General features: G+C 36.2%; 3 protein-coding genes across 9 annotated transcripts; 1 reads left to right on the forward strand and 2 right to left on the reverse strand.

Moving 5' to 3' along the window:
* Positions 1-730: 730 nt before the first annotated feature.
* LOC143184800 (RAB11-binding protein RELCH homolog) lies at positions 731-7,172 on the reverse strand. The gene is made up of 16 exons (XM_076387277.1): positions 6,973-7,172; positions 6,510-6,710; positions 6,169-6,327; positions 5,746-6,092; positions 5,557-5,670; positions 5,229-5,473; positions 4,850-5,160; positions 4,494-4,780; positions 4,083-4,410; positions 3,373-3,526; positions 3,183-3,306; positions 2,834-3,104; positions 2,607-2,742; positions 2,321-2,520; positions 1,989-2,250; positions 731-1,916 (listed from the first exon to the last, which is right to left on the reverse strand). Exons 1-16 carry the CDS (start codon positions 7,022-7,024, stop codon positions 1,769-1,771), a joined length of 3,339 nt encoding a protein of 1,112 aa, XP_076243392.1. The 5' UTR covers positions 7,025-7,172; the 3' UTR covers positions 731-1,768.
* A 583-nt stretch (positions 7,173-7,755) lies between these two features.
* Eip63e (cyclin dependent kinase Eip63E) lies at positions 7,756-15,494 on the reverse strand. 6 transcript variants are annotated; one of them, XM_076392778.1, is made up of 7 exons: positions 14,898-15,494; positions 12,706-12,795; positions 12,185-12,313; positions 11,495-11,718; positions 11,031-11,416; positions 10,412-10,956; positions 7,756-10,297 (listed from the first exon to the last, which is right to left on the reverse strand). In XM_076392778.1, the coding sequence occupies exons 1-7, from the start codon at positions 14,941-14,943 to the stop codon at positions 10,197-10,199; spliced, it is 1,521 nt and encodes a 506-aa protein (XP_076248893.1). In that variant the 5' UTR covers positions 14,944-15,494; the 3' UTR covers positions 7,756-10,196. The 6 variants fall into 6 exon arrangements, with proteins under 6 accessions (XP_076248893.1, XP_076248894.1, XP_076248891.1 ...); XM_076392779.1 differs by having other exon boundaries at positions 12,706-12,824; XM_076392776.1 differs by lacking the exon at positions 14,898-15,494 and adding an exon at positions 14,105-14,870.
* Positions 15,495-16,206: 712 nt separating this feature from the next.
* On the forward strand, positions 16,207-20,267 carry Psa (puromycin-sensitive aminopeptidase). Of its 2 annotated transcripts, XM_076392774.1 has the most exons (4): positions 16,207-16,638; positions 17,174-17,415; positions 17,754-17,904; positions 18,017-20,267. In XM_076392774.1, exons 1-4 carry the CDS (start codon positions 16,510-16,512, stop codon positions 20,093-20,095), a joined length of 2,601 nt encoding a protein of 866 aa, XP_076248889.1. In that variant the 5' UTR covers positions 16,207-16,509; the 3' UTR covers positions 20,096-20,267. The 2 variants fall into 2 exon arrangements, with proteins under 2 accessions (XP_076248889.1, XP_076248890.1); XM_076392775.1 differs by lacking the exon at positions 17,174-17,415 and having other exon boundaries at positions 16,211-16,638.
* Positions 20,268-22,741: the final 2,474 nt, after the last annotated feature.

A 22,741-nucleotide genomic window follows, 5' to 3' on the forward strand; every position in this document is an offset into this window, starting at 1 on the left:
TACAACGCAAAATAAATGATAAATTTAATATTTTTAGATTTTTCACTTAAACCACTTCCATAAAAGGCAGACATTATAGAAACACGGGAAAAAATCAAATTCATTTTTATGTTATTTATTGCACTGTTCATACACATACGATAATTGTGATATATGTAGCTTTCTTTTCATTTTGATAACAGCGTAATAAAGGAAGTGCTACAGTACTTTTACTTTTATTTAGTACATAACGTAGACTTACCTCGTGCTACTCGCATAGAGCTTACTGTACAATTTTTTCCCTCTAAAGTTTCGTATTCAAATTCGAAGTCGTGTAAATAGTATTACACCGCAGGTTTCTTAGACATAAGCATGCAAGGTCCCTTGTGTAAAACATAAGTCACGGTGGACGGTGCGTCCATGCGAAGTAATTACTTTTAGAACTATTTTAGATTGCTCAGGGTTCAGGAGAATTTGAAACGCTGTTGAAAGTTTGATGCGTTGAAATAAAAAGTTATCTGACAACCCAACCACAAACTTATCCGAGTTTCTAACGTGTCTAAGGAAATCGCACATGTTTAGAACTTGGATTTGCATTTAGAATAAATATATTATAAAATTTATTCTTTGCATGATAATAATACATGCTGCAGTATTTAATATTTAATAAGTACATATACATGTGTATACGTATATATGTATATGTATTTAAATTAATGATACATTGGTCATGAAATATAATAAACTATTAATCATTGTAAATATGCATATATATGTATATGCATACATACATTATATACATGTATTGTATATCAATATATATGTATATACGGGAAATACATGATTGTGTATATATATAGATACAATAAAATATTCTTACAACATATGGATTATTCTAAATAAATTTGATTTTTTTGTTTACAGCAGAAAGGATCGTACTTGATGTACATTATAATTGATTTAAGTACAAATATACATATGTTAAAAATAGCAGCTCTGTAATATCACACGAAATCATAGATACAGTAGAAGGAAATACTACGTTAAATGTAGAATGGTGTAGAGAAACGAAATTCTCGCTAAAAACACTAACACTCAATAATCACAACCACTTGTTTGAATAACTGATGCATCTACGAAATACTTCGATATGATTTAAAATATTAAACATTAAATTTTTGTTTTCGTTCCTAAATTATGGCAGGACATATTTCAAACTTCTTATAAGAGTACAATGACATCACATAATACATAAAATATCTACAATAATAGATTGAAATTCTTTTTAATAAATATACTGTACTTCATATAATAAAAAATAACAGGCTATATCTCACTTAATACACTTTTTAAAAATAAGTATATAAAGCGTTATAATTATCTCAGTGTTTGATATTACATTTATTTGTGCATATGAAAATCGAAATTAATATATTATTTATTGACTTTTATCTCATACTGCTTAAATACGAATCTTTAACACAATCGAGTTCCATGTCCCTCATAATTTTGAATTGCATCTTAGAAGGCACATCATTATACACTGATGTTTATTAATAATATTTAACAGGTTTTATCTTTAAAATTATATCCTGATTACGATGAATATTATTCTGTAATATTGTATTCTGATTTGTATAACTTTTGTGCATCACCTAATATTATTAAATATATAAGTACAAAAATTGTTTAATTCCCGATAGTATTAGAAAAGTGCAACTAAAAAAAGATTTCGTATATCGTAACAAGAGGCATGAATTTATACATATAAGCAGAACAACGATTCCCCTTACTTCTTTCGAAAAATACTAGACATACTTGGCGAATTTGCTTTCTGTTGAAATATTTTGCTTACTCTTTGCCTCATATCTTCCACACCTTGACCTACATTTACAGTAGCCATTGATAATGAAAGACCAGAACTCATTGAAATTGACCTAAAACACACCAAAAGTAACGCACAAAGAATTACAAAATAGGAAAAGATATATTAATAAACATATACTTACCTCTCCATTGGTTTCGAAAGATCTTGTCGCGATTCTGCTTCCCTTAAAAGCGATCGAACTGCTTCCTTCTGTTGAGGTAAAAATTGATTAACTAATTGCTCGAGGTTTTTCAAACCAGGCAACAACACGCCAGAAACGCATTGATTGCTAAGTGGACAATAAACTAAAACAGAATATGCCTCAACTAAAGCGTTAACAAGATCGACTTTACGACTTTGTTGTAATGCCAAAGCAGTGACTCCATTTAGTTGCGTCGCTATAACTGCAACAAAATGAATTATTTTAATTTCATTGAGTAAAAATTAAAAATAAAGAGTTCGATGAGAGCTTACCGTCTTCTATGTAATTTTGGGGACAATTTGGAGCTATAAATGCAAATGTTGAAACCAATGGAAGTGCTAAAGTTAGCGGAACACCCTGAGGATCTTTAGCGATGGTTTCTAAGGTTAAACGTGCTTTATCACGAACTTCTCTTACTTTACACTCCGTTATTAATCGACCAAGCGACGGAACTGCAGCAGACCGAACAGTTCTAAAAGAAACTTTTCCGTGTTAGCTATATCAATTGTAACTATCATTTTGAAACTAGCAACTGATTTGTAAATATATAGATCTTACATCTCAGGATCGCTAACGAGGGTTACAATCGCTGGAACTACCTTAGCGCTCACTAATCGATCGGAAACATGAGCTATAACGCAACCAAATAAAGTTGCAGTTGCACATCTTACGATAGGTCTTTGGTGTACTACCCCTATAAAACAGAAAACAAAGAAGGCAAAACGTAATGACTAAACTTTTAGTGAAAAGAGCAGAGCTACGTTCAAAATGTCAGTGAAACTAACCATCCCATAAACCACTAAGCACATATTCCTGCATATGCTCTTCGGCACACAACATAATTACTGCAATTTGTAAACTAATAATACTGGTACCGCTCATAGATAAAGCAACGAGGAACTGTTTTAAAGATTTAGAGACATCAGTACCATTCAAAGTAGACAGTAAAATTAAATATGTCGGTATTAATGTCAAATTCATATTCTTTTTATCTGTTGATAATATTGTTAATTGTTGCTCAAGTTCAGTTACTTCGGATGCAAATATTGGTTGAATCTAGAATATAAAATGTTAGGAGGCATAACTAATATAATATGGTACAACAGTTAATGATTATAAGTATATTAAAAGTACCCGTGTTTGCGTTATGTATCGTCCAGAACTTAGACATAAAGAATGTATATACGTTAAAAGAGCATGTAAAATAGTTTCTTGCACAATATCTATAGATTTGACCATTTCTAAAACTTCCAACACTCTGAAATATATGAAAAATTAGTATATGAAGACATTATTACAAAATTTTACTTCTGAAGGTACTTACAATTTATTTGTGAACCATTCTAATTCTGGCCACAAATCGTTCTCCCACGTATTTGTAAAAAATGTATTTAGAAGAACTCCTATATCTACATCCCCGTCATAAAATACTTTTGGATTAACGATATTGGAATGACATAAATTCACAAATACATCAGCTGTGTAGTAAAACAAACAAAGTTAAAAGTAAAATCACAAATATACTGATCAACAAATTTTTAGCACGAAAAATTTTTCTGCAAAAATTGGCCAACTTTGAGTGCCGATAACTCCGCTAAAAATCATTGCAGGATCATCGTTTTTCTTTTAAATTATATCCTGAAATCTTTACTTTAAGATACTATGTCTCGATTTCAAGTTTGATGCACGCCTATTACTATAATTCCATAACTCTGAGTTTGACGAAATGCACAGACTTGCTAGAATTTGTTTCAGGGATGTCGTTTGCAGTTGCATATAGATTGATCCTTCCCCTTTAATTTAAACGAAGAAGCAAGTCGCTACGATTTTTTTTCGCAAAGTTACAGTACACTAAAGTAACCCTTCCATTTGTACAGAACATCGAATAATGCCAAAGCCAGCGGTACATGACAAAAGTACAACCTATGATGATTTTTCGCGAAGTTATTGCCAGTCAAAGTTGGCTAATTTTTTCTCTAAAATTTTCTGTACCATAATTTGTTAAAAATATTGTAATATTTGAAATTTACTTACGTAGATCAGATGATGTGCCTTCTTCTATGTACGTTCGAACTGTATCAGTGTCTGCTATAAATACAATTACATGCGGGAGCAAATACTGTAATACTCCAATCGAAGACACCGTTCTGCCTTCGTCTATATGATCTTTATTAGGCGACTGTTGAGAATATCCAGATTTTAAATGATTCTTTACTTTAGACATTATTCGCGGTAATAAATGCGTCTGCAATCGCTTCAAACTAAGCGCCCATTGCGCTAGAATTGGTAAAAGTAAAGAGGACGCGACTTCTACAACGATAGGCGACGAATCGTGAAGTGCTGTTAACGCTAATTCTTCACACTACAAAAATACATTATTATTAATATCATTACTCTGTTCGAGTAATATTGCTAAATATTAAACAACTTTTTATCGCGTGTTACCTGAAAATATTTATCAGGATCATCCATTAAAGTTACAAGCAATGCAAGATTTCTCACTACACTAGCTCTCACTATGGGATCTTTATCTTCAAGTAACATTTGTTGCAGCATAGAAAGCATTAAAGAGTTTCTTATGCCACCTGACATGTACGGAGCCAAAACGGAGCAACATTCAACAGCTAGCAACCTTTTCTCAGGATACTTGTGCTGACTTTGCTCCCAACAGATGGTTAATATTTCTTCACCCTCCATAGGCTCATCTTCAAGTTTTGCCATTGCAACTAAACCTGGTATGGGAACGTTTATATAAATAAATCATATTAATGTATATTTGTACTGATGATAATTTACATTACCAGCTAATATTAACTGTCTCTCATCTTCCTGTGGTCTTTTCTTCAAATTAAATAAGAGTTGCAATAATTTCTCCCTTTCTGCGGAGTCAGTATGAAGTCGAATTGCACTTAATATTAAAGGTATTACTTCTTCGCGTTTATTTAGTATTAAATTAGGTACAATACGAAGTAAAGTTTGTGCTAAAATCGAAACGATAGTATCGCGTGTAATTCCATTTTTGAAGGGTTCCTCTGCAGTGGAAATTACAGAACTTGGAATATTTACCAAACAGTGTGTTATAACTTCCATCTTAAATTTCAGTGGTATGTGCCTATAAGTGGAATATTTCAAATTATGTTGACAGAAAATGCATGTGCATTTTTCGTGAGAATACAATACCTAGATGGCGGATTTGGAAGAATAGACGAGCCTTCTGTTACATCTACTCTAGGTAATTGAATTCTTGTCCATTCTTTATCGCCAGGATCAGTCTCGCCAAGACTAACAACAACAGACACACTGTCATCTTCTTCTGGCTCTTGAGTAGCGGTCGATGTATCGCGCGGCGGCGTTTCAAGAAGTTCAAATTTATCGGGAGTCGTAGAACTCGAATTTATTGTCTGTATTGTTCCGCAACTACCTTGCTATAAATAAATATGTCAATTACATAAATCTAGAATACAAGATACATTTGTTTAGTAGAATATTTGATGTATGTCTGTTTTACCTTAGTTGGATTCTGAGATAAAATTTCATTTGTACTGGCAATGATTTGTTGCAAGTCCACCTTTTCTTGTTCTAACAACGCTGAATGCTGTTTAAGTTCTTCTAATTCTTTCACCTATAAGAAAAAGAATTTTTATGTAAGTATCTTGGATTTATACAATTTTAAAGGTGAAACATTTGATGCACAGACCATTTGTTTGAATTCATCCTTTTCTGTCTCTGGCTCTTCTACACAAAAATCCGTTTGCACGCCAATACTTGCAGAAGGTGGTTTGTCATATCCATTAGCTCTCATATATTCTCTATAGATTTGCAATAGTTCTGCTGGCTTTGGAATGTTTAATCCTACATCTTGCCAATCTTCGAAGTCTTGGTTTTCATTTTCGTCGCTAAACGTAATCGATGTTAACTTGTATGAACGTGCTAATAGATATTCGTTAACAAGAAAATTTAATGCTCTTTGTTCGTGAGGTTTTATAGGTAGATCACTAATGAATTGTTTATCAGCAGACTTATCAGGTGTGGTTCCTTCAGATTCTGAAAGATTAGAACATAAATTTGATATGTTGCATATTTAAATAAAAAACTCAGGTAATCAAAAAAGAGACAAAACCTGTTACTACAGTAAGATTAGCCCGCAAGGCAGAAATACTTTCTCTGGCTTTCCTTAGTTCAAATTCTAAGATTGCTACTCTCTCATCAACACCTGCACCATCTTCTGAGTATCTTGTCATGTCAAGTGAATCCAGAGTAGCTTGACTAGATGATCTAGCTAAACAGTTCAAATACAAATATTACATTTTGCAAACATAAAATATTAATCTAAAAAGCATTTCACTTGTAAAAAATTGAAATGCTAGTTTTCTTTTGAATATTATTATTTTTCAACTGCTTTAATTTTGATAAATTTTTACTAAAATGAAAAGCAGATTACTCTCCCAATATTGTACATACGCATAAAAGTGTACGGTTCTGGTCTGATATTTTGATTTTCAAAGTGACTGGGATTTGAGAAAAAGTCTTTCAAAATGGGTAATTCTTTTCCTGCTTCGCATAGTTCCGCGTGCAACTCCAAAGCTGTTAATAAAAGCTTCTCGTTTAGAAGCTTTATAGCAATTTCTTCGTAAGATACGGACGCTTTTGCGGCCGAGCATCCTGAAATGACAAACAAATTTTTGATTAAAAATTCTCTACGAATAATGCATCTCATTGTCAAGAATCATTATGCGACAGTTTGTTCCTGGTACCAATGACGTGTATACATTTCACGAGCACCAGAAACATTATTCGCATGCTTTGCAAATAGAGCTCCTTACTTGTGGCTTTTATTTCACGTTATTAATAAATATTGTCTTCAAACTCTCGAACTTTTAAGGGGAATACCTTTATAAGAGATTTATAAATATGCAGTACTTACCTTTACTGTCTGTAGACAGAGGATCCCTAACCTCCTGAATACCAGCAGCCATAACTTTCACTCTACACAGACGTCAACAGAGAATGACATATCCACCTAGGTTGATGAGTAAAACAGTAACTCACTCGAGCGCGTGCCGTGCTTTCGTTAATTTAATTAAGTATATTAATAGAAATCACTTTGGCTGTATACAATACATCGCATCATTAGCGATGACAACAAAGCCATGTTAGCCACCCGTGATGTCAGTGGATTGGCGCACCTCACCTACTGTACAGGATGATTCAGAATTGTACTATGGATATTCCTTGCAATCGAACAAATTTTTTTCCTCCTACTAAACAGAATTTTAGAGTTCTTGTGTATTTGGAGTCAAACTTTGTTGCATCCATATCTTAAAAATGATGATTTATTTTCTGAAATAAGATAAGGCTTCTGAGGTTTCATGTAAAAAATCGACATATGAAACGTTTACTCCGCAATTTTATAATTTGTACATACATACAGTTACTGTCATGCGAACTGGTTAAAAACTTTATATCAATATTACGTAATTATTTCTTTTAAAGTAATCAAATTAGTATGTGTAGTTAAAATTACATTACTAGTGTTTTTGAAATTAAGGAGCTACGTAAATAATATTACGAATGATTATGGCTTAGATAATGTCTGTGAAACATCATACAGATAAAACATCAAACATTTTTCTTAAAATATTAATTTATTATGGGAGCCTTAAACGCATGGTATATAAGGTATGAATTTTTAAACATACACAGGTACTTCAAAAACATAGCTCTTTATCTTTCTCAGTACAAGTTTGAAGCAATTTAAAATATCAATGATTCCTTAGAAAAATTACAAATAAAATATAATCATAAGGAAATAAACGTGTATAAAATGAATACTTAAGCAGAATAAGTATTACAAATACATCCTGTTACTTGTTGCACGTGGAGAACCTAACGAAAAAATAGGGTCGATAAGTGTACCGAACTACACTTTAATTTCTTACAAAGTCACATTTATTAGTCTCAGCTCAGCTATCTCAGCGTCATCAATAATACGAACCTTGTTGTTCTATGTACAATCTACCTTCTGCGCGTCTTTTGTCAAATAATAATCATAATAATTGTAATAATAGTAGTAATAACGTGTCTCAAATTTTCTCGAAATATTGTTTTTTTCACCCTTTTTTCTTGTTTTCATTTCCGTCTCGTTGATATTTTTATAAGTGTGTTGAAAAATCGGTATAAATGTAACTACTAAAGGAGTAATATTACCGTAGTTAATCGTCGTAGCTTAGACAAAACTCGGAAGGACTGTAACACCGTTTCACGTTATCCTAATATTACTATTGCAACATTATTAAAGTTGGTTCGTTTAGATATACGATCCCCGGAGATCACCCGAGAACAGAAATCAGCCAAAACGATCGTTTGTCTAAACAACTAATACAAAATTATTAACATTTTTCATCCTCTACAATTCAATTAAGCACCATTGGCTGTTTCGTTTTCGCATTTATTACGAGCCATTGAACAAATTGGATTCGATTAAATCTAAAATTATTACTTCGTCCTCAATTTACTATCATCGATAGATACTACTTTGTAATGTCGATATAAAGTTCGATCGACGCTAGTACGCTAATATTAAATTCTTAAATACTACATTCCATTCATGTTAAAGATAGAGTGTATGTAAACAATAAGTGTAACTATGTAATGTATTGACACGATTGGGACTTCATTGATCACTTACGACGGATTGTTTTGATGCATTACTTTAACCAAGTTACGTTATGATGAGCGCAATGAGTCAGTTCCATCAATTACTCCTATTACCTTAAACAAAAAGCTTGACGAAAACGTATGAGCTTTACGTACGTCTCTGCTTCAAATGTAGTTTTGTTCACACGTACTCTATCTTTATCCTGAATAGACATTAGATCACTACCGTCGTCGATATTATTAGCGATAAAAGATTTTCGCAAGTCTTTGCCGTGTTTCGTGTGTGGTTGGTAGCTACGACACTTGATCCATACTGATATCCTATGTTTTTCTTACATTTCTATTTACTTCCTATCATCACGTCATATAATTAACAACTAGTTTATAATTCGAACAATGATTTCTTGTTAAAATACAGGATGTAACAAGTATATGTCTCAAATTCTTAAAGGGTGGTAGAGTACCTCAATTGGTCACAAAATATCCCATGACATAGTGTCCGATCTATTTTCATTTTGCAGTAATAATTTACTGCACAAATATTTCTAATTTTTAAAACTTTATAAAAATTAAAACGTAAGAGATACAATAAAATGTATTAAGACTTTGTTTTTCTATTACCCTTCCCTAATCCATCTGCAAAAGTATCAAATACTTCGACTAATATGAAAAATTTATAAAATTTCATTTCTGCAAAACGAAGACAGATCGGACACAATGTCATAGAACATTCTGTGATTAAATTATCAAATTAAATACCCTACCATCCCTTAAAATATCGAAACGTATACTTGTTACAACCTGTATACCAATATATTCAATTGTCTCAGCAACCAACGGTAAAGTCAAAAACAGCATAAAATTTATACAAAGTATTACAGGTCTTCCAGAATTTTTCTAAGTTATATAATTATTTTCATTATATTTTTCTCTAACCAGCAACCGCCGTCTCCAGACTCGACTCAGACTGAAGTCGATAGACGCAAGGCGGCATAGTACTTATTTTTTTCTTTTTCATTTTTTGATTGGTATCAATCTAAATCTAGTATTTGGACGAAGTGCGAGGATGGGTCGTGCGTGCTTTTGCATTCTAAATCGAGCGTGCGAATCTCATAAAATCGTTTTACTTCGTTTAGCCACAGATAGCTTACTTTCGTATTTTCTTCGCCAGTTATAATTAATTTTCGTTAATTCGCTTGATACGCGTTAATAGTCTTTTAAAAAAGAAAAAGAACAACGCTAACGGAAATTTATAACCGTGTATACGCATGTGTATCCGTTTTTGTGTACATGTATGTATGTGTACGTGTGTGCTCGTGTGTTTTTTGACAAGATGATTTGGAATTTGTGTAACAGCCCTGAGAAAGAGCGAACGACGCGCGTGGAAACAATGTTTAAGTGAATTTGAACTGTATGAGAATGAACGTTTCACTGAACGTGTGAATTTGGAAATTACTTATTATTTAATTTTCTTTACGTTCACTGTTAATGTTAAGTCATGAGGTTAACAAGAGCTGTAAGACGCGAGTCATTACACCCGTGCCTCGAATTTGTATACAAATGACAACCTTCAACGCTAAATATCGATACTTCTGCAAAAAGAAAAAGAAAAACTGGTGAGTAAAAGCTATTGTACTTTTTATTCGATTAAATTAAGGGCGTTTCAGAAGAATTGTTCTGCATCACATTATATGACTTGAACTTACCGTCAGGCAACTCGTATAATTTTTTAGGAAGAGAGGCAAAATAAGGATGCCTTAACGCTTCTTCCGCTCCTATCCGATCATCAGGATTCAGCTGTAGAAGCGACGATGCCATGCTATCACCTTCAGGAATATCATAGAGTCTAGGAAATGAAAGACCCAGTTTTTGTGGTGGATAGAATTCCATTATATACGGTTTATATCCTGGCAAGTGAGTAACACCAGGCCAAGTTTCTTCAGTAGGAGTACCCAATACTTTGAATATCTTATCAAGTTGGTCGAACGTACAGCGTACACCTGGGAATGTCGGTTCACCAGTCAACATCTCCATAAATATGCAACCTACTCCCCACATATCGAGCGAGGTAGAATATTCTGTGGAACCCAAAAGAACATCAGGTGGCCTGTACCACAATGTCACAACTTCGTGCGAGTACGTATGTGACGGTACAGATTTTGCTCTCGCCAAACCAAAATCTGCTAGCTTAAGTTCCCCTATTTCGCTGATTAACAGATTTTGTGGCTTCACATCTCTATGTAATACTCTCCTAAATCAATACACCAATAAATTAGTTACGCGCAAATCAAATCAAATACTTTAAATGTACATATATCTTTTTACCTGCGATGACAATACGCTAGACCTCTTAACAATTGAAATAGAAACAATTTAACATTTCGTGGATCCAGTCCTCCGTTACCGCTTCCATACCTCTCCATATATTGAGATAAATCGGTATGAACATATTCGAAAACGAAAGTAAGAGTCTCACGCGTATGAATTATATCGTGTAGGGTGACAATATTGCTATGCTTCAATTCTTTAAGAAGGCTTGCCTCGCGAATGGCAGTAAATGGAGCACCTTCCTCCTCTTGCAGTCTAATTTCTTTAAGCGCCACCACTTGCTTCGTAAGGTGACTAAAACCTTTGAACACTGTGGCGTATGACCCTTCCCCTAATTGTTCCAATTTTACATAAGCTTCTGATTTACCGAATGGCGAATCACCCTGTAAACAGAAACATATGAATATTTTTCTACGTTAGACGAATATAATTTGAAGATAGACGCGTGAGCGAAACCTTACCCCAAATGCAGAAAATCTTTTGGTTCTCCTAGGAGGTGGATCTGGCCCAAGGAAGACCTCTGACTTGGGTCGTGGTGGACGTCGAGGTCGCAAGATAACTCTTGCTTCTTCGCGTATATCCTCATCCAGAAGCTTGGAATCACTAGAAACGGAAAGCTGCCGATGCACTCTCTCATGGTCGCCCACACCTGTCCATTCTATGACATCCAATTTCGTCCTTAAAACTTTCTTTAAAATAACAGCAATAGGAATCCACGTAGAATCATTAATTTCTTACTATATTATCAATATATAATATTTTAATTTATACAATGTAATATTCTACTAAGAGTACTATCTTTTTTTTATAGGATAATACAATATCATTATCAATTACAAATCATATAGTCGACTGCCAGTATTACTAAAGCAACAAATGTTTAGCTGCACAGTTATCATCAGCTTAGTGCAAATACATTTTATAGCAGTCATTCATACAACTTGTTATCTTTTAGTAAAAAAAAAATAAAATACTTAGTTCTCTGATAAGTGTTTGTGTACACTACAACAAATTGCTCTGTACGATAAATGAAACTACGTTTCATACTCTATTATCAAGCAAACTCTAATACAATAATTAAAACACTTAAAAATATGTTACTAATCTAGTAAAAAGATGACCTTTTTTTAATGACTTCATTTCTCACTCACCATAACGACGATCCTTATCTGCAGGTATATTACCGTTTGGTTCTAAACGGTCTAGGAACTCCTCAGAATAGCCATTATATGGCAGTTGACCCCTGTTTGCAGCATCATCAGCCTCTTCTTTTGATATTGCTAGAGTACATAAAAAGATAACATTGATAAACTGACAATGGAATTTTTGGAATTATATTATCAGTCTGTGCACCATAAAATTAATTCAATTGTACATAAGTATCAAAATAAGTATTATTAAAATAAATAAGATTTTATATAATACAAAAGCATGAGAAATGATATCATTACATAACATCAGATAAGCAGTGATTAAAGTTTGTGAAACCTTTTATAATTTCAAACAGCATTAATACTTTAATGTTATGTAATAAAAAAGTACTATAATTACTTCAAGTAACAAAATTAAATTGAACTACATTTCAACTATAATTCAAAAAGGAAATGTAAATTATAGTTATAGTACAGTACTTTCTTGTCTTTCTAAAATTATGTACAATGTTAATACGTACAAAGTCTTCCAAAACTGTGGCTAAGCCGTTTCTTCAGCTTTTGTACTCTGCTAAGAGCACCACCCTTCTTCTCTCGCATTGTCACAGACCCTATGCATAACAAGTGCAATCTTTAGCAACTGTAAATTAAAACAAAAATACATAAATTCAGACATTCACACACTATAATAGATGGCCAAGAAACTCAGAATAATTTAAATGTTATAGAGTATTACATGTGCAATGACATCATGCAGTGTGCAATGCCAGTGTTCCTCAATCTTATGATTAATGGTGGTAGGGATTGTACGTAAGATATATTTGCCTTGGATAAGGTGAATTGCATATAACAATATTATCAATGAACACTTCTTCTAGAAATGAGAAAGGGAATACCTATCTTGCTTGTACAGATAATGAAATTTTTCTTCCTCTTCAATAAAAGGAAGATTGTAATAACGTATTTATTGGAACAATGAAAATGTGTAACAAAAGAGTGTTTAATTGTTTATATGAATGCAAATGACATTCTTCCTCAATTCATGTACTCTATCAGCACGTATGCTCCATTTAAAAAAGACAATAGTAACAGTTGTCCATTGTACCAGCAAAGTTACTCCATCAATAAAATTGATTAAGTAAAGTGCAACATTAATTACTGTCAGAAACTTCTACTGAAAAATTATGAATTATTAGAAGCAATTACTGAATGTAATATAAATGTTTCACAGTGTAATATGCATTTAAAACATGTAGTACATACATTGGCCATATTCTAATGGAATTGTATTTATATACAATCCATCATGAAAAAGCAATAAGCGATTAGAAGTTTCACAAATACACATATGCAGATATGTTATCGCATTCATTCATATTTATATCTGACATATAACATATATTGTGTATATATAGGGTGAGCTGTTACTATAATCAATATCATCTTTAAAAACATGCACATATGCAACAATCATGTGAGTTACATTTTCGTGACTTCTACACTAATGATTTCTTAAAATCATATGTTTAATATCAGTTTAGCTATATAGTAGCCAAAATAATTTTCCTACAATCCAAATCCTCTGACCTATTCGGTACCTCGAAAAAAGTTGACTTAATGTGTTTACTGCCCTCGACTTAATGTCAGCAAGTGACAAGCTTGTTACAAAACCTTGATGATAGTTGCAATACAAACAATACTCCTGCGATAAAAAGAGTATACGTATATATCTTCACTTTGACCCAATTTATACCTTCCTCGAGCTTACAATACTCCTTCTCATTCAAAAATCACAATTTTGATGCGTACCAAACTCTTACTCCTACCATCTCACCCTGTATACACACACACATTGCCAGTACAGTTGATCGGACCGATTGAACTTTAGCAATATGCGTGAAAGAACAATAGACAAATTACGTTGATAACTTCTAGACTCGCTACTGACTCCACATCTCGTTTCACGGTGTTCCGCATGCTTCCCCGTACACAAAAGCACTTTTCTCCATTCACGCATCTGTCGCGCTCTACCCAGCGACGTTTCCACGGCGAATCGTAGGGCACACTAACAGATCCGCGGCAGAGGCGACGATCGCACGGCGCTCGCCGCGATTTCGCGCGCGATAAACCCGTCCAAATCGCGGCCGAGGATCCGATAAAAAAGTTTTGCCAAGAATGTACACGGATCCGTTTCTCTCGTCGAAATACGTGCTGCTCGTCCCCCACCCTATCGGTTTGTAAACGACACTCTCCTCGTTTCCCCTCTACGCCGCACTTCTATGGGCCTGACACTTGCTCTCTCTCTCTCTTTTTCTTTCCTTCTCTCTCTCTTCTCTCTCCCTCTCTCTCAAACACTCTCTTTCTCTCTGTTCGTCGAGGCAACGTCCACCCCCGCGATCACGGAACTTTTGACACTGTCCGACCTACTCGATCGCGCCTCGAGAGTCCACATGTGCGATGACGCACGGAGAAGAAGCGAAATCCGCGATGGTGAAGAGAGATGCAAGGAGCGCATAGAAAGGGTAAAAAAGGAGAGAGAAAAAAAAGAACGGGAAGCGGTGTCGCGGCGAGGACACACGGTGTCTACAGCTGCGGAAAAACGGGAAAAAATTTCACGGGGATCGAGAGGGGGGGAAAAGGTGGGGTGACGGGGAGGTGGAGCCGAGAGGGATCAGCTTGCGGTAGCCGGAGACTCGCGCGGGCGTCAACTTACCCTCTTTGCTCTTCGAGGCGGTCGAGCCCTTGTCCTGACAGTACATGATTACTCATTCGCTCGCACGCACGAAACACATCACATATGGGCGGTGACGCACTGTGTGTGTGTGTGCCTGTGTCGCGCGCTTATGTGTTGCGGTACGTGTGTGTGGATGCGAGAAGCTACGTTTTCGTGGTGTTTCTCGCGGGGCAGGTCAGGTCCGGCGAGCACCACCTTCACCTTTCTCGTCTCTGGCGCATCGGTGGCGGCGTACGACACATTTTCGACGGAGTGATCGCCATGTAAAAAAAAAAAAAAAACACACACACACCACCGCTTTTCCCCCGTGCGCTCCGCGATACACGGTACGCGCCACCGACGATGTGTATCTCTCTGTGTGTCCCCCCCCCCCAGCCGAACCTCCCGTGGAAAAAGCTCGCACGCCTACACTTGGATTGAACGGTCGCGAATAACCTCTGCGACCGAGTTGACTCACGGTCGCAACTTCCTGGATGTACGGCGGGTGCTCGCGCACACCACCACTACCTTGAGCAACTCATCCGCGAGAACAAACTTCCACGGAGAAGTCCTCCGCTGTTCCCACAGCCCCACTGCCTCGCGCCACAGACAAAAGTCTGAAACTGGCCGATCCACATCGGTCAGGGTGTATGCACCTTGCACTGAGAAGGGAAACTCAGGTAAAGTTTTAAGTATGAAGGGGATTCTAATGTAGATGGGGTATTTTAATCGTGGCAGCGCTGGTTTTTGAATTTTACGCAGTTGGAGTTCGGTCGATAGTGGATTAGTCGATTGATTTTCATGGATGTGATTTTATGGAGAAATGTTTTGCGAATTTGAAGCTTTTGATGTTTGAGGGTTTCTTATCAGTAGGGGAATTATTCATTTTTTAGGAAGCAGAGTACGCTTGCATCATGAACTATAGAAGTTACTGAAGTTCCTAGGATGGGGTGTTATGGAATGTGTTCGTTGGAAATTAGGTTTTAGGAAGGAGAATTCGACGCGTGTTTCAAATGTGGAGGTGCTGAAATGAGGTATTCATTTACATCAATTTTTACTTGATTTTGTGTTTCTTCAGGTTACAGGAAACTTTTAGGTCGTTTACATCAGTTTTCAATGCTAATGACTGTCATATAATTTATAGAAATCACCAAATCATACAATATTAGAATGAAAGGTTAGATAAAAATAGACATAGATTTGTGTACTAACTTTCTAATGAGAGGCCAATGAAGCCAACATTAGAGTATAGATATATACACATCTCTCGGCCTTTTATCGTCCTTTCGATATCAGCGGCGCCTGGTCGAAGCACCACTTAACTTCATTTCTAGCAGGGCGAGTACAAGCTTATTCGAAATTCCCTATATTCTCCATGTCTAACTCTGACATGAGTATGCAGATTTCTATAGGCTGGAGTGCTGGAGAGGTCTGGCAACATTGTTCACAGCCAATGTGCATGTTCTGCGCATGCGTCTGCAATGCTTTCAGGCATTGTTTAATAGAGTGCATACTTTCGTATTGTGAGTCGGCAAAAAGGGAAAGTTGAAAAACGGCTCTCAGGATATTTAGGTGTTTAAGATTTGCCCGTGTCGCGATTCAACATCGAGCGATGTCGATCGCAGAGAAACCACCATTTCACCGGCTGCCCACGGATGTTGTGCCCGAACATTATTCTATCTGGTTGACACCTAATTATGAAACTTTTACCTTCGAAGGCAGGACGGAAACGTGTATTAACGTAAGCCCAGTTAATCCAGATTATCAGTTTAGATTATTTACACGTTCACAGATTCCTGATTCGTATTCGGGTCAGGGGAATTCATATTCAAACGTCTCTGACCCGTATGGGTCAGGAGTGGACGCGTGGTCAAAGCATGGAATTGTTATATGCATACAGTACTTTGACACATTGCGTGTCAAGTGAATTTTATGAAGGTTTCCCACAGGACCAAGACAATTTTGATATAAATATTTAAGTAATATGACGAATTAATTTTTAACTGAATGTATCAATCATACATATATGTATAAATGACATAGAATGATATGAGTCCACAGAAATAATTTGTGCTTTGTATATGTATGATCTGGCATGTAATATGTTAAGATCTTTAACTTCTACCACTTGCTATGGAAAGTATTACTTTTCGTTTTAAAAAATGATATTTTTCAAAATGTCTTATATAGATTATGAAAAGCATATGTTTAGTATTTCTTTATGTATCGTGTTTTTAAACTTGTTGTGCTCTTACTAATAGATTGATTATTCACAGGTATGCAAGGCTACAGATACTATTGTTATGAATTCTCTAGATTTAGATATCAAGAGTGTTGTCTATAAAAAAATGTTGAACGAGACGACACCTTCAAAGATTGATATCTCTGTACCAGAAGAAACTGTCACTTTTACATTTCCTGAAAAGTTGCAACCTTGTAAATCTGGACAATTACTCATATCCTTTGCAGGAAAAATTAATGATAAACTAAAAGGCTTCTATAGGAGCAAATATACTGGGTACTATGATTTTTATAATGTTATGTAGTATTATACACAAACGAAAAAGTACATGTCTTTGTATCATGAAAAAATGACTTTACCAGATGTAAATGTATAATATAATATTCTCAATTATGGGTTTTAACGTTTTGTAGACAAAAGGGATGGAATGCTGTGACTTTTTTATATCTCACATCAACACATAGACTCTTTCCCTGTTGAGATGAACCAGCATTAAAAGCAACTTTCACAATACAACTTGTACTTCCTCATGATAAACTACTTACTGGTTTGTCAAATATAATAAGCATCAATTAACATCTTTGAATTAACAAAACCTTTGTATCTGTTTTCAGACCTGATGGAACTGTTAAATATACACTTGTAACTCAGTTTGAGCCAACAGATGCGAGACGTTGCTTCCCATGTTGGGATGAACCAGCACATAAAGCTACCTTCAATATTAACGTAGTCATACCAACAGGTCTTACAGCACTTTCCAATATGGTAAGCAGCGCCTACTAGTGGTTTTCTTTTTCTTTTTAATACAGATAAATTATTAGTATCGTTTAACAATGATGATACGATTGGAGAAGAAATATTTATTTACTTATTTCAGCCTGTTAAAGCCATACTACCAATGGGCCCAACAAAGACTGTGTATTTCGAAGAAACACCAATCATGTCAACTTACTTGGTAGCAGTTGTGATTGGTGAATTCGATTATGTCGAAGACAAATCCAGTGACGGCGTATTGGTACGAGTTTACACTCCTAAGTCGAATAAAGAACAGGGACGATTTGCGTTAGACATAGCGGTGAAAGTCTTACCCTATTATAAAACGTACTTTGGAATCGCTTATCCATTGCCAAAAATCGATCTCATTGCGATCGCAGATTTTTCGTCTGGGGCTATGGAAAATTGGGGTCTAATCACGTACCGTGAAACTTGTTTGTTAGTGGATGTAGAAAACACGTCAGCTCGACAAAGGCAGTGGATCGCTTTGGTAGTAGCGCATGAATTGGCGCATCAGTGGTTTGGAAACCTTGTTACTATGGAATGGTGGACGCATTTGTGGTTGAACGAAGGATACGCGTCTTTTGTGGAATTCTTATGCGTTGCTCACCTATTCCCAGAATATGATATCTGGACGCAATTTGTAACAGATACATATATCAGAGCCTTAGAACTGGATGCTTTAAAGAACAGTCATCCGATCGAGGTACCAGTGGGTCATCCTTCCGAGATCGATGAAATATTCGATGACATCTCTTACAACAAAGGCGCGTGCGTCATAAGAATGTTACACTCTTATATCGGTGACGACGATTTCCGTAAAGGTATGAATCTATACTTGAAAAAACACAGTTATGCTAACGCAGAAACAGGAGATCTTTGGGACTCATTGGAAGAAGCCAGCAGTAAAAAAGTACGTCACGTAATGTCCACGTGGACCGAGCAACAAGGTTTCCCTGTCGTTCGTGTCAAACATCGTCAGGAAGGTAACGATAGAGTTCTGACCTTGTGTCAAGAAAGATTTTTGGCTGACGGTTCTGTGGATACCGGGAACAGTTCGTGGATGATACCAATTAGCGTGAGTACGTCAAAGAACCCCGAAGAAATTGTGCTTAACGCTTTATTGGACGAAAAAGAGAAAGAGTTTCGGGTTAAAGATGTTCCCGAAAGTAGCTGGGTAAAGATTAACCCAGGAACAATCGGTTTCTATAGGACCTATTACAGTGCAGACGCATTATCCCTGTTGTTACCTGCCATCGAGGATCGTGCGCTACCTCCGTTAGACAGGCTGGGTCTTCTGGACGATTTATTCGCCATGGTGCAAGCTGGCCATGCTTCCACCGTAGAAGTTCTTCAGTTAACTAAAGCTTTTCAGCAAGAGGATAACTGCACAGTGTGGTTCAGCATAGACAATAGTTTAAGGAAAATTGGAAACCTAATTTCTCATTTGGATTTCCAAGACGCTTATAAGACATTCGGGCGCAATTTAATGCGCGACATCACTAACAAATTAGGCTGGGAAGCTAAGCCTAATGAAAGTCATTGCGATAAACTTTTACGATCCCTCGTATTGACCCGCATGGCATCGTTGAACGACAAAGAAATTATAGAAGAGGCGAAGAGAAGATTCGAATTGCATGCTTCTCACACAACGCCTCTGCCTGCCGATCTTCGTAGTCCTGTTTACAGAGCTGTGCTTTCTGTTGGGGACGCTGAGACTTACCAGACGATGCTGAGACTTTATCGAGAGGCTGAGTTGCATGAGGAGAAAGACAGAATATTGACGTCTCTCGGCGCAATAAAAGATGAAAGTTTATTGGCCGACGTTCTTACGTTCGCCTTAAGCGACGAAGTCAGAACTCAGGATGCGCTGTGTCCTATAATGTCTGTGTCGATGTCTTATAATGGTCGCCTCATAGCCTGGGATTTCTTTAAGATGTACTGGCAGACGTTTCGCGATCGTTATGAGGGTGGTTTTTTAATGTCGAGATTGGTCAAAGTTATCACTGAGGATTTTGTCACAGAAGAGCAGGCTGAAGACGTGGAAAACTTTTTCAAGGACCATCCGATGCCAGGAACGGAAAGAACAGTTCAACAGAGCTTAGAGTCGATTAGATTGAATGCAGCATGGTTGGCTAGGGACAAAGACTCTATCAAGGAATATCTGACTTCTCGTGTTTAGTTACGGCGTGGAGAGTCACTTCATGCGTCGTGCAAAGGTCTTATTCTACCTTGTTATATCCGTCAGTCTGATGCAATGAAAAACGAGGAAAATTGTATTTTCAGTACACAGTACGCATTTATGTCACATACCATTAATCAAGAAGATTGAAATAAATATATTTACGCCTGCATGTAAATGAGTATTGAAAAAATACCTTGTTCATATTTAAATAAGAAATAACTAAGCTCTTACTGTTGGGGATCATTTGTACAAAAATACAAATTTCTTGTTATATGGAAAATAAAGCTCAAGTAAAAACGAAAATAAGTGAGTAAACTTACTGAAATATTCAATTTCTCTTTATAAAAAATGTGTTTCATTAACAATGTTTGTATTAAATAAGTATTAAAAAGTTTGAAAATAACGCAGACAAAGCGAACCAAGAAAGAGAATCGATAAGGAAGATGAATTTAAAAATTGTATATTTTATAAATTGCAGAAGAACAATCATAATTATATTTTTGAGATAATTAATTTTCAAATCAATAACGAATTGTTAAAAGTAAGGATTATTCGAACTATGTATTTAATACAGTAATATTGAGCAAATTAGATATCTGATAGATATAACAGGGTAATTTGTCATATTATTCATTTAAATATCCCATGAAAGTTAACAATGAGGATATAGATCGCGAAATTGACTTTACTTGTTAGTACAACACTAACTGTTATAAATGTGCATGACTGACCTGGAGATAAATTTGTAGTCAATTAAAATCGTGAAAAGCAGAATTAAATAAAAATTTGTAGAATATTCAATACAACGAAAATGTGAATTAAATTCTGCGTAAACCTTGAGACATGCAAGAAAAATTTAAAGAACTACAAATTACAATAGAGCTTAATTATACATGTGCAATATAAAATATATAACTATTTCGACGAAGAACTTTTTAATAGAGTAGTCACTTTGCTAGAAACAAGCGAGGTAATGTGTACATAGAAAAATTTTTCTTAAAAATTTACGTCATTTTTAATTGTGTAAAATTACATTCTTATACTTTCAACCATAATAACAAATATTTTTCTTAGTTTCAGAGATACCCTGACAATTTTCAAAAATATTTTCAAGATTAGCCATTAAAAGTAGACTTAGAAATAAGTGAATTAGGTAGTCAAGTCAGATTATAAATATTCCAAAATATTCACATCCAGTTGTCAAGTAAGTATATGACACCCAAACGAGTCAGATGGTCATCTACAATTACACGATTAGGATTCACAAGGGTGAAAACGTCACCCTATATCCTAGGATCAGGGGTCGGCAAATTTTTTACATAAAAGGCCAGATATTGCAACCAAAAGTAGGTAGTTAAAACATAAACCTCTCCGTAAGTCCATTATTGGCGAAATAAAAGTATATTTATAAGTGCAATCATTTGTAATATACCTGTTTACCGAAGCATTGAATAATAAAGTGAATAGATTTTTTTTGTTTTAATATTTTAATAGCGCCAAAATTACGGGCCAAAATTACTCAATTTACGGGTTGGACAAAAATCGACGATTTGGCTCGCGGGCCTCAGTTTGCCGACCTCTGTCCTAGATAAAAAGGGACAGACTCGAGCATCGTTACGCGTCCAGGAAGGTGACAGTTGCGGAGCACGTCGAAGTTGTTCTTATTCCTCGGATCGATCAACCCTTATAGCGTAGGAGGGTGTGCTGCTGCCGCACCGCCGTGAGTCAGTCTCCACTCTCGTTATTAGTGTACATCCAGCGAGCGACTAGCAGCTCGCCACCCTCTATCCATCCCCTGTCTCTCTTTCTCTCTCATTCCCCAGGCCGCTGGCTGCTATGAATACGAAGCAAGCTCTGTCGAGTGGCCGAAGGGACGAAAGCCACGGGGACAGAGCCAGTCGGATGGAATCTGTTCCCGTGGGTATCCCGTGAACCCGTGGTTCCCAGGAACGCGCACGCGACCCAGGGAACGGGGAACACGATCAATACGACGAACTTTGCGAACTCCTACACCCTGCGACGCCCGATACAACATCGTCCGTGCGTACCACCTAGGTCCTCTCCTTCGACGAGGACACCGTCATCGAGACAGACAGAGAGGGAGAGAAAGGCTCCTCCCTCGCACGTGTGCGTGGATTATTACGTACACGTGTGCCCATTTAACCCCACCCCGCGATAAACCTCGTGGTAGGGTGTATAGATCTCGGGACAGTTGCGGATTTATCGCTTTCAGCGATACAGGAAGCGGGGAAACAACCTGACAAGAAACTGATGCCGATGCCCGATCATTACCCAGGGCCGACTCGATGGTTGGGAGTCGATTCCACGGTCCTTTTTGGAGTTGCTTTTTATTTAGCTGAGGGGTCGTGAATGCACTTCCGCAAGGAAAAGAAACGGTCATTGAGACTTTTTACTGAAACTGCGGATTTCAGTGGCTTTAAATAAATGATCGGCTGTTATTGTTGAGCATGGAGCATCGACCTAGTGGATCCTCGATTTGTACATGTGTAGCGTATATGTTAGAAAATATCTGATTTACGTAATTCAGGTAATGTAAGTATTGATTATTTGGAAATTAGACTGAACACGAGTTTCGTTCCTTTTTATTACAGAATTTAATTTAGCATGAGATTCGTGAATGTA

Source organism: Calliopsis andreniformis, chromosome 2, assembly GCF_051401765.1.
Source record: "Calliopsis andreniformis isolate RMS-2024a chromosome 2, iyCalAndr_principal, whole genome shotgun sequence".
Classification (NCBI taxonomy): Eukaryota; Metazoa; Arthropoda; class Insecta; order Hymenoptera; family Andrenidae; genus Calliopsis; species Calliopsis andreniformis.

What these genes read in the sequence shown, in the direction of transcription:
- LOC143184800 (XM_076387277.1), bottom strand. Translation starts at nt 7,024, where the DNA reads ATGGCTGCTGGTATTCAGGAGGTTAGGGATCCTCTGTCTACAGACAGT. An exon ending in GAATGGTTCACAAATAAATT is followed by an intron (nt 3,307 to 3,372) that starts GTAAGTACCTTC and finishes CATATATTTCAG; the next exon opens with AGTGTTGGAAGTTTTAGAAA. An exon ending in GCTTAGTGGTTTATGGGATG is followed by an intron (nt 2,743 to 2,833) that starts GTTAGTTTCACT and finishes TCTGTTTTATAG; the next exon opens with GGGTAGTACACCAAAGACCT.
- Psa (XM_076392774.1), top strand. Translation starts at nt 16,510, where the DNA reads ATGTCGATCGCAGAGAAACCACCATTTCACCGGCTGCCCACGGATGTT. An exon ending in GGACGGAAACGTGTATTAAC is followed by an intron (nt 16,639 to 17,173) that starts GTAAGCCCAGTT and finishes GATTATTCACAG; the next exon opens with GTATGCAAGGCTACAGATAC. An exon ending in TTACAGCACTTTCCAATATG is followed by an intron (nt 17,905 to 18,016) that starts GTAAGCAGCGCC and finishes TACTTATTTCAG; the next exon opens with CCTGTTAAAGCCATACTACC.
- Eip63e (XM_076392776.1), bottom strand. Translation starts at nt 14,201, where the DNA reads ATGCGTGAATGGAGAAAAGTGCTTTTGTGTACGGGGAAGCATGCGGAA. An exon ending in CGAGTCTAGAAGTTATCAAC is followed by an intron (nt 12,796 to 14,104) that starts GTAATTTGTCTA and finishes TGTTATGCATAG; the next exon opens with GGTCTGTGACAATGCGAGAG. An exon ending in AGATAAGGATCGTCGTTATG is followed by an intron (nt 11,719 to 12,184) that starts GTGAGTGAGAAA and finishes TTTTAAAGAAAG; the next exon opens with TTTTAAGGACGAAATTGGAT.